Here is a 12,090-nt window from a genome sequence, read left to right as displayed (position 1 = left end):
CTGCGGAGAAAGCTCATTTCGCCCGCCTGTATCCGGGATCTTGTCCTTTTGGTCATGACCCACAGCTCATGACCTTAGGTGAGAGAAGGAATGTAGATTGACCGGTAAATTGAGAGCTTCGCCTTGCAGCTCAGCTCCTTTTTCACCACGACAGATGGGTACATCGACCGCATCACTGCAGAAGCTGCACCGATCCATCTGTCAATCTCCCGTTTCATCCTTCCCTCACTCGTGAACAAGACCCCAAGATACTTGAACTCCTCCACTTGAGGCAGGAACTCTCCACCAACCTGAAGTGGGCAAGCCACCCTTTTTCCGACTGAGAACCATGGCCTCTGACTTGGAGGTGCTGATTCTCATCCCAGCCGCTTCACACTCGGCTGCAAACCGTCCCAGTGCATGCTGAAGGTCCTGGTCTGATGGGGCCAACATGACAACATCATCCACAAAAAGCAGAGACGAAATCGTGTGGTCCACAAACCGGACACCCTCCGGCCCCTGGCTGCGCCTAGAAATTCTGTCCATAAAAATTATGAACAGAACCGGTGACAAAGGGCAGCCCTGCCGGAGTCGAACATGCACCGGGAACAAGTCTGACTTACTGCCGGCAATGCGAACCAAGCTCCTGCTCCGGTCGTACAGTGACCGGACAGCCCTTAGCAAAGGGCCCCGGACCCCATAATCCCAGAGCACCCTCCACAGGACGCCGCGAGGGACACAGTCGAATGCCTTCTCCAAATCCACAAAGCACATGTGGATTGGTTGGGCAAACTCCCATGAACCCTCCAGCACCCTGGAGAGGGTATAGAGCTGGTCCAGTGTTCCACGACCGGGACGGAAACCGCACTGTTCCTCCTGAATCTGAGGTTCTACTATCGGCCGAATTCTCCTCTCCAGTACCCTGGCATAGACTTTCCCGGGGAGGCTGAGAAGTGTGATCTCCCTGTAGTTGGAACACACCCTCTGGTCCCCCTTCTGTCCCTGACCGCCACGCGATGTTGCAGAGGTGTGTCAGCCAAGACAGCCCCACAACATCCAGAGACTTGAGGTACTCAGGGCTGATCTCATCCACCCCCAGTGCCTTGCCACGAGGAGCTTCTTGACTACCTCTGTGACTTCAGCTCAGACTCAATGGAAGACATGTCGGTGGGATTGAGGAGATCCTCGAAGTATTCCTTCCACCGTCCGACGATATCCCCAGTTGAGGTCAACAGCTACCCACCTCCACTATAAACAGTGTTGGTAGGGCACTGCTTCCCCCTCCTGAGGCGCCGGACGGTTTGCCAGAATCTCTTCGAGGCCAACCGATAGTCCTTCTCCATGGCCTCACCGAACTCCTCCCAGGCCCAATTTTTTGCCTCCACAACCACCCGGGCTGCCGTCCGCTTGGCCTGCCGGTACCCGTCAGCTGCCTCAGGAGTCCCACAAGCCAGCCAGCCCTAATAGGACTGCTTCTTCAGCTTGACGGCATCGCTTACTTCCGGTGTCCACAAAGAGGTTCGGGGATTGCCGCCTCGACAGGCACTGGAGACCTTACGGCCACAGCTCCGAGCGGCCGCGTCGACAATGGAGGTGGAAAACATGGTCCACTCGGACTCAATATCTCCAGACTCCCTGGGAATCCGGTCGAAGCTCCGCCGGAGGTGGGAGTTGAAGATCTCTCTGACAGGGGACTCGGCCAAACTTTCCCAACAGACCCTCACAGTACGTTTGGGTCTGCCGAGTCTGTCCAGCTTCCTCCCCCGCCATCGGATCCAACTCACCAGATGGTGATCACTTTACAGCTTCGCCCCTCTCTTCACCCGAGTGTCCAAGACATACAGCCGGAGGTCGGATGAAACGACCACAAAGTCGATCATCGACCTCCGGCCTAGGGTGTCCTGGTGCCTCGTGCACTGATGGACACCCTTATGCTTGAACATGGTGTTCATTATGGACAAGCTGTAACTAGCACAGAAGTCCAATAACAGAACACCGCTCGGGTTCAGATCAGGAGGGCCGTTCCTCCCAATCATCCCCCTCCAGGTGCACTGTTGCTGCCCACGTGGGCGTTGAAGTCCCCCAGTAGAACGACGGAGTCCCCAGTCGGAGCACTTTCCAGCACCCCTCCCAGAGACTCCGAGAGGGCCGGGTACTCTGCACTGCCGTTCGTCCCGTAGGCACACACGACAGTGAGAGACCTGTCCCCGACCCAAAGGCGCAGGGTAGCGACCCTCTCGTTCACCTCTCACCATGGGCAACTCCAGAGTGGTAGAGAGTCCAGCCTCTCTCAAGGAGTGTGGTTCCAGAGCCCAAGCTGTGCATGGAGGTGATCCCGACTATCTCTAGTCTAGGGCTGTACTCAACCAAAGAAAATCTTGGTCGACTGAAGTCCTAAATTTTCGACTAAAAATCGACTAAAATCGACTAAAAATGACGTTAGAAAAATAAAACGTTAAATGAATTAGATTCTTAGGCTCAAAACTAACACAAACAGTCGGCACAGCGCAATTGCGCATAAGGCTCCAAATAAAAAATAAAAAAGTTAGGTTATCACACTAAAACATTGAAATATGCTAATTCTGATATGTTCATATAGCCTACTCAAAACAGACAGGGCAAGCTAACGCAGACAAGTGAGCTTACCACTTTTAGATGATATGTCATGTTTGTTGTCGAGCTGTGGAAAACTGTTGCTTGCAAACTTTGCATTCAACCTTTTTCCCGTTATCAATTTTAACAAAATTCTACCACACTGTCGATTTCTTTGTTGTTGACATGTTAGAAGAGGACTGACTATTAAACGCTCTCACAATTAAATAAATAATATTCAGCATCAAACCTTCTATAGCCTACTTATCGTTCTCTCTTGGGTTGGGCTAATCCAAAAAAGGTGAAAACAAGGGGGGTGTTCTAAAGACAGACTGTTACCTGTGAAACAAGGGTACTCTGAAAACACCCCCATTAGCAGTTAGTGCTTTCCACCTGATGAAATGAGCGCGCCTCAGTGAGGCAAAACTGATGAAATGAACGCGGCAAAACTGATGAAATGAACGCGGCAAAACTGATGAAATGAATGCGGCAAAAAATCAACCAATCAGAATTTTGGTCAAACCAGAACGTATCGACCAATTAATCGACTAATCGACTGGGACAGTACAGCCCTACTCTAGTCGGTACCTCTCAACCTCCCGCACAATCTCAGGCTCCTTCCCCGCCAGCAAGGTGACGTTCCACATCCCTAAAGAAAGTTTCCGTGTCCAGAGATCGGGTCGTCGGGGCCCCCGCCTTCGGCTGCCGCCCAATCCACTATGCACCGGCCCCTTACGGTCCCTCCTGCAGGTGGTGAGCCCACGGGAGGGTGGCCCCACGTCCCCATGGGCGACGTCTCTCGATCCTTGTTTTTATTTGCTTCATAATGGGCTTATGAACCGATCTTAGTCTGACCCATCACCTAGGGCCTGTTTGCCTTGGGAGACCCTACCAGGGGCATATAGCCCCGGACAACATAGCTCTTAGGATCGTTTGGGTACTCAAAACCCTCCACCACGATAAGGTGGCAGTTCAAAAAGGTTTTTTTTTTTTTTTTGGTAAACTATTCCTTTAAGTCTAAATGATTTACATTGCAGGAAACCTTGGTTAACATTATAATATGATTTTTTTTTTATCCTTCAAAAGTGTAACATAAGGCTTCTGCATGGATTAGTTAAACTTGCTCTTTTCCCACTACAGAAGTTTGCAAACATGACCACATGTTGACTCGCCTCCCTATGTGACCAACAGAGAAATTACTATTGAGTTCTGAGCTGCACCTGGGTACCAACAGTGAGAGCAAGTGGAAGTCAACTGGAATAATAAGAGAGTGAAAGAGTGAAACAAAGGTATCAGATGTGAGTGTGGGCCCACAGACTCCACAACACCAGTTCTGCCACACACACAGTCATGTATCGCTAACACTGATCAGCAGTCTACTTGCACACACACGCTCAGAGCAAGTGTAGATTAAGTGACCGTGGCTGACCTCTCCTTGTTGAACTTGAGCGAGTGCAGCACAGCTGGTCTCTTCTGTCGCAGGTTCCACATGTGAATACTGTCATCAGCCAAAGCACTAACCAGCGCCCCCTACAAGACAGAAATAAGAAAAGACAGAGAAAGAGAGCGTTACAAATAGACCTGAGTCAGGTTAGAAGGCATAATGAATTTAACACAGATGAAAACGAAGCTGTGAGGGATAGACGTACAGGATTTACAATGGCATGCACTGTATAAAGGTCCTAGATCATGTAATTTTTTTTTAATTTATGGAGGTTTTGTCAACTGAAAGTTTTTTTCAAAGATTTTATTTTTAGCTGAACAATCAGATTGTTGTTAAACAATGGTACAATCCATTGAACCACAAAGTCGATTTTATCCATATTTTTTCATTCCTGTCAAAAATTAAATATGTCACTACCCTGACTAAGGTCTATACACACACACACACACACACACACACCATATAAACTGTTCAATGTTTCTTTATGAAACATTTTGTAACTTACACTATCAACAAGCTACCAACATGATATTTTTTGTAATATTTTAGCATATATACACAACCATTCAAAAGTTTGGGGTCAGTAAGTTTTTTAATTCATCAAAAGTGACAATAAGGACCTGTGTTACAAAAGATTTCTATTTCAAATAGATGCTGTTATTTTAAAGTTTCTATTCATCAAAGAATACTGAAAATCCTCAAAAAAATATTAATCAGCACGACTGTTTTAAACATTCATAATAATAAGAAATGTTTCTTGAGCACAAAATTAGTATATTAGAATGATTTCTAAGGGGATCACGTGACACTGGAAATTGGAATAATGGCTGCTGAAAATTCAGATTTGTCATCACAGGAATAAATTACATTATAAAATACAATAAAGTTATTTTAAATTGTAATAATAATTGTGAATCAATATTTCACAATATTAATGTTGTTGGTGAATTTAAAATAACACCTTTGGATGGTAATGTTTAAAATGATTGAAACCAATTAATGTTTTAATTGTTCTTATTTGTTTTGATTATTTTAATTTATTCTATGTAAAGCACTTTGAATTACCATTGTGTATGAAATGTGCTATCTAAAAATAAACTTGCCTTGCCTTGCCTTGAAACCAACACACAAAAATAAAATTATAATTTAAATTTTTTTGCATTGCTTTTTTGTACTGGCAGGGTAATCAGTCAAACACAGCAATGTGGAGGCACTGTCTCTATTACCCTCCTCAGATTCATGCACCAGGATCTCAATGAAAACACAAACTACCTCCCTCTGAAACTTTATTCGCTGATGCTGCTATTTGACAGTGTTACTTTAAAAAGTAGTGGGTTTTTTCATCAGTCTAGCTCATATTTCATTACATTTGCTTTGTTATGTTTTTGTACTGTTAATTAACATTTAGATTTTCTTTGGAGGTGCTACCTCTCTTGCCTGTTTGGAGAAAAACGCCCCTGACACATACCATACTTTGGTGGAGACAACCTATTCATTCTGCAACATTTCTGGAGGGCTGGAAGATTCGAGATACAGTGGTGGGAGGTGAATATATGTGTATGTGTGTGTGTGTGCGTGTGTGTGTGAGAGAGAGAGAAAGACAGAACTGAGTGGAAAAATAAATCGAAAGAGAGACAGTGTGGGTGGGACAGACAGAGGGGATGGAGGAGGGATACTACCACAAAATATCTCCTTTCTATCTAGGCACTGGTATATTCAGACCAAATACACACAGTCTGCCTTTCCTCTGGTTGAATATAAAACAGACAAAAGTCTGTGCTTTGTCCCAGGTGTGTGTCTGTCTGTGTGTGTGCGTGCGTGCGTGCGTGCGTGCGTGCGTGTGTGTGTGTGAGACTGAAAATACATACACAAGAACATACTCTAATAAACGTGTGAAGTAACTCAAAATAACATTTTAGCTAAAAAAATAAAAGAAATACAAATACAATTAAATGAAGCCCTGCCATTTCAACCACATCCCTCATCTAAAACATTCCCAAACTATTTTTAATCATATTTGTTACACATTCTTAGACTAGGAATGCATCTTTACATTTTATTTACATCATCATTAAAAAAAAGAAAAGTATTTGATATTTCAACTAAGTTCTTTTTGACATGATACAATTTACAATAAAAATGATTTTTTCATAAACTAATTAGATCAAATTAAGTGATTGAATCATTTCATTCACATTGCTTTTAGCAAATTAGCTAAAACAAATTTATGACAGTTTCATATGTTGTCTTTTAACTTTTACCATGATTACATTTTCCCAAACAATTTTTTGTGTTATTTCAAGCTTTCCTGCAGTTCAACTCGGAGAGCATGGTGCTACTGATGCAAGGGTCATTGGTTTGATTCCCATGGAAAACAATAACAGAAAAAGCACACTTTGAATGCACTTTCAAGTCACTTTAGATAAAAGCAACCACCAAAGGGTCTAAAAATAGAAGTACAAAAAAATACCATGTTTGCAGTGTCAAATAACGAGCATATGACTGCTGGGAAGTCTGTTCAAATTTACCAACTAATTTCAAGATGTTTATTCTTAAGTATTAAATATGTAAATCTATTTTTTATCTTACCAAGTGTATACTGTATTTTGCCTTGTTCCAAGATTTTTTCTTTCACTTATTTTAGAATAAACCTCACAAAATATATGATTTTTTTAATGCATTAAAAACAATTTATTTATTATTTTCTAACATCTAATATCTTTTTTGTAATGCACAACTGAAATATGCTGACTAAAATTACATGCACAGAGCAAAGTGCTCTAGTGTTCTATCCTCAAAACAGGTCAAGGCTAAATGAATTCAAGAAGAAAACCCTCAATAAATAGCCAAATATTCCCATGAATGTAAAGTGAACTAATAGTTTTGACACTAAGAAGCATAATCTACAAGACAGCTTAATGTAAGAGATCCCTGTGGTCTTGACTGTGGGCAACACTCTAGGGAGAAAATGGTAATATCAGCTTCCTCTGTAGGATCCCTCCAGGCCCACTTTGGAGGACAAGAGGGTTTGTGGCAGCAAAGGCTCTGGGTTAAGGGATCATCTAAGCCTCTTGAGGCTTCATCCTGGATTATTCAAACTGCCTCTTGAAGCTCCATGGGAATAGGCTCTCGGCATGAGGTTGAGCAGAACACAGAAAGAGTGGGAAAATGTGAAACACTCACTTCATTTATGAGAAACTGTAGCTGGATGACGGCTGATCCACTCTCGTGCTGACAGTAACACTCCACACCAGGTCGGCCGAATCTGAAAGGGTTCTGAGTCAAGGAGCGAGTCGGGAATTCAAGGCTAACAATAGTGACAGTTTTGGGTCAAAATCTGAACATGCCACTTATTTTTTCTGCATTTTATTCTAATTGTTTTAATTAAAGGCACTGTTCCAGTTAAATGCATGACAGGCATTGTTCACCCTCTGTGGACATACAAGTTAATTACCTCTGCCAATCTCTCTGGCATTGCTGCTAGCAATGAAGTCTGTCAGTCACTGTCAAATCTGCTCTCTGAAATCTGCTAATAAAACATAGCAGCCCACTTTATAAATATTATTGTTGTTTTGACAACATTTTCCAAAGTCATAAGCTCTCCCTGTCTGAAAAGACTGTCAAAAACCCAAATAATGTGTACTAATACACATCCATCTTTAAAATATGTTTTTCCATGTGGTAATTCAATTGTACCAAAATGTAATGTTTAGTGTCAGTTTGTGTTCCATGAACTTTTGGTTTGTATATTCCTGGTTTTCCTGTGTTTTCTTACTTTTTGCGGTGTTATTATCACATTTGTTACCTTAGTTACTGATTATGTTGTACACCTGTATCTATTTTAGTTCTCGTTATCCTGTATATATATATATATATATGCCCTCAGTTTGTTCTGGCCTGTGATCGGTATTGTCTTTACATTGTGTGTTTATGTGAAACTGTCATGTTCTTATTACATTGTAGGATCTGTATCTCCTTGTCTTCATCTGTCAAGGTGTAACACAAATACTACCTGTTCCTCACTTGCAGCCAAATAAGAGAAAATTAAAGTATGACGATCAAAGTATTTTATTAACACATAGCCTCTATATATATATATATATATATACACTCACCGCCCACTTTATTAGGTACACCTGTCCAACTGCTCGTTAACACTTAATTTCTAAGCAGCCAATCACATGGCGGCAACTCAGTGCATTTAGGCATGTAGACATGGTCAAGACAATCTCCTGCAGTTCAAACCGAGCATCAGTATGGGGAAGAAAGGTGATTTGAGTGACTTTGAACGTGGCATGATTGTTGGTGCCAGAAGGGCTGGTCTGAGTATTTCAGAAACTGCTAATCTACTGGGATTTTCACGCACAACCATCTCTAGGGTTTACAGAGAATGGTCCGAAAAAGAAAAAACATCTAGTGAGCGGCAGTTCTGTGGGCGGAAATGCCTTGTTGATGCCAGAGGTCAGTGGAGAATGGCCAGACTGGTTCGAGCTGATAGAAGGGCAACAGTGACTGAAATAACCACTCGTTACAACCGAGGTATGCAGCAAAGCATTTGTGAAGCCACAACACGCACAACCTTGAGGCGGATGGGCTACAACAGCAGAAGACTCCACCGGGTACCACTCATCTCCACTACAAATAGGAAAAAGAGGCTACAATTTGCAAGAGCTCACCAAAATTGAACAGTTGAAGACTGGAAAAATGTTGCCTGGTCTGATGAGTCTCGATTTCTGTTGAGACATTCAGATGTTAGAGTCAGAATTTGGCGTAAACAGAATGAGAACATGGAACCATCATGCCTTGTTACCACGGTGCAGGCTGGTGGTGGTGGTGTAATGGTGTGGGGGATGTTTTCCTGGCACACTTTAGGCCCCTTAGTGCCAATTGGGCATCGTTTAAATGCCACGGCCTACCTGAGCATTGTTTCTGACCATGTCCATCCCTTTATGGCCACCATGTACCCATCCTCTGATGGCTACTTCCACCATGTCACAAAGCTCTAATCATTTCAAATTGGTTTCTTGAACATGACAATGAGTTCACTGTACTAAAATGGCCTCCACAGTCACCAGATCTCAACCCAATAGAGCATCTTTGGGATGTGGTGAAACGGGAGATTCGCATCATGGATGTGCAGCCGACAAATCTGCGGCAACTGTGTGATGCCATCATGTCAATATGGACCAAACTCCCTGAGGAATGCTTCCAGCACCTTGTTGAATCTATGCCACGAAGAATTGAGGCAGTTCTGAAGGCAAAAGGGGGTCCAACCCGTTACTATCATGGGGTACCTAATAAAGTGGCCGGTGAGTGTATATACAGTATATATATATTAAAGGTAGGGTTGTCAATTTTGGGTAGGATATCAATAGGAAGCATGAGATGCCACCCTCCCTTCAGAGCATCTCCAAAAGCGACGGCTTCTTCAAAACACATGAACACACATAGCAGAGTCTGCAAAGTGTCACGAGACGGCATTAAATTACCAAAGCACATAGCATTACAAAAACAATGAACGTAAAAGACTTACAGAGCTCTTACTTGTACCACCTGACTGCTGCAGATTCATTATGCAGTAACATAAATCCACACACATAAATCCGAGTCTGAGGACGTGACAAGTTGCCATCTCGTAATTATTGTTACGACAGGGCGTGAATGCAGCATAAGAGAATGACACAGACCAAAATCAGAGACGACAAATAAGAAACACCACGGCAGGTGTGGATTTAAAAGTATGCCCATTTGCCTACCTTATTAGTAAATTAAATTAATTTTCCGATCCTTCTTCTTAATGTTTACATTAGCTACGTTTTTAACCCATGTTGCAAGATAATGTAGCCTATAGCCTACTTATTGTATGTCAAAAATGTAGAAGAATATGTTTTCAACGGATTTTCACAAATTGTTTTGTTTGAGAAAAAACATAAAATAAAAATATAGTTAAGATTTTTATTTTTGTTAATTTGATTTAGTTGATTAGTTTGGCCTCAACTGCATTTTATGGTTTTCTATAATTGATCTGGCAAACAGTACCTAGTTTTTCCGCTTGGGTGAGCACCTCCAAGTAGATAAACTGCTCATAAGCGTTTTGTTCCACCTCAAATGACAAGAAAATTTATATTTATGTTCATATTATGAAGCAAATCCTCAAACTCATTCTCTTGAACGGCTCGGGTATTGCAGAGACCAGTTTATGTTGAGCATGCACCGATGCTGCATGCACAAATATCCTGGAGGGTTTGGTCATTTAAACACAGAAGCACATATTGACAGAGAAGAAGGGGGACAATAACATTGCCATAGTATTATTTAATATATATTTGTTTTAAATAAAACAATATTTGTAAACACCTGAAAAGAATAGTGGTAAAAGCACATATATTTTAAATTACACAAGACCCGAGGCAACTAATATCAGTCCAGACCCATGTCCGAAGCACTCGTCAAAGTTTTGGACCCGAACCCACTCGTTCTGAGTCCGATCTAAGTGGACCCATTAAGACTTCTAATCAAATCAATCAAATCTTTCAGGAAATGTATGAGAGGCGCAGAACTTGAGAAAGACACCTGTCATTTGGGGTAAAAGCAATTATTGAAATAAAACAAAAAAAATGTTTGAGCTACTGAATGCTGTGCATTTTAAGTTTGAACAAATGCTGTTATAAAGAGAGAATTTATCACACAAAGTCACAAATTTATTTCAGAAAATGCTCACAGAGAAGTCATTTACAATTCTTTGTTCTAAAAGTAAGCATTAACGTCATTAATAATTAATTAAAATAATATAATAATTACTAAAAATTTGCACCAGAAAAGGGCATTTTATATTAATGCCAACTGACAAATAGTTGGTGAACACTTTGTAATTTCTCAGCAGGCTCACTGCCTGGCACATGGTGTGTGAATGTCTGTGTCTATGTTTGTGCTGTAGAGATATAATTTGATGATAACCTCTACTGGAAACCTGGGAACTGCACACATTCATATTTCCACAGCAAGGAGAGAGAGAGAGAGAAAGAGAAAGGGAGGGAGGCAAGAGGAAAAACGCCTATATGCATATGCAATCAGGGTGGTAGAAAATAACAATTAAAACAGATTAAAAGTGATCACTAGAGCTCAAACTGCTGGCAAAGAGACATGATGCAGACAGTAAAATACAAGCGTGCATAAAATAAATAAATAATGGAGTCTCACACTCGGAAGGATTACAAACACAGACACACAAATGTCTGATGTTTGTGTGGTGTGAGTATTATGAGAGAGAAATGTTAATTATAGAGATGTCCCGATCAAATATTGTTATGCCCCTGATCTGATCCGAGTAATTGAATATGGAGTATCTGCCGATAGAGTCCAGTTCCAATGCTGATGCACACTTCAAGTACATTAACTTACTGAAGTAATTATATTTATAGGCCTGCATGATAGATTTTATATTATTGATATAAGTATATGAATGACTTTCGACGAGTGAGTCGGTAAAAAAAGGGCGTATCAAATATGCTAAACACGGAAGCTCGAACGCGTTTGACGAGCTACAACAGCAGGGACATTTGGATGCATGCACGCACTTTTACATTTTCAAAGGCGGTTTGTAAACTTACTTGAAGGTGCATGCCACCACCTACTGCACAACCCCTGCGTGACAGCTTAGGGTAACCGATACCGATCAGTTAAAAAAAATACTTGATCGCCCCGATACCATTCCTTGAGATCAGATAGGGACATTCCTAGTTAATTATAAATATTATATATTTTAATAATTATAAATAGTATATTTTAATATTCAATCCTAAAGCCAGTAAATAAATATCCAATCAACTCTATCTCCTTGTTATCTCCTTGTTACAGAAACACTGTTGCCCTGAAATTACACTTTTTAAGCTGCATTTTAAAGTTGCACTGTAGAGTGCAGACAGAGCAGCCTTCATCCATCACCTAGAGGAAGCCAGTACAGTCATTCAGTGGCTCATCCCGTCCATCCATCACAGACACTTTGAAGTGACAGGGCTGGAAGATACCAGAGGAAATCGCGTGTGCTGATAAGGGCACGCCTTGAATCCTCATTT

The 12,090-nt window shown here is 41.7% G+C and overlaps 1 protein-coding gene across 1 annotated transcript in view; it reads right to left on the bottom strand.

Moving 5' to 3' along the window:
* Window positions 1-3,626: 3,626 nt before the first annotated feature.
* The window catches only part of stxbp5a (syntaxin binding protein 5a (tomosyn)), a 41,516-nt gene continuing 33,052 nt past the window's right edge, over window positions 3,627-12,090 (bottom strand). Inside the window, exons 3-4 of the mRNA XM_056270816.1 lie at window positions 7,199-7,280; window positions 3,627-4,101 (exon numbers count right to left, since the gene is read on the bottom strand). Coding sequence (XP_056126791.1) covers window positions 3,982-4,101; window positions 7,199-7,280 — 202 coding nt within the window. The 3' untranslated portion in view covers window positions 3,627-3,981. The remainder of the gene's footprint in view (window positions 4,102-7,198; window positions 7,281-12,090) is intronic.

The sequence above is a fragment of the Rhinichthys klamathensis genome, unplaced genomic scaffold, assembly GCF_029890125.1.
Source record: "Rhinichthys klamathensis goyatoka isolate OS25496 unplaced genomic scaffold, OSU_Roscu_1.1 h1tg000308l_1, whole genome shotgun sequence".
Classification (NCBI taxonomy): domain Eukaryota; kingdom Metazoa; phylum Chordata; class Actinopteri; order Cypriniformes; family Leuciscidae; genus Rhinichthys; species Rhinichthys klamathensis.
Note: the sequence above shows the minus strand (reverse complement) of the source record. Positions and strands in the feature narration are given on the sequence as shown.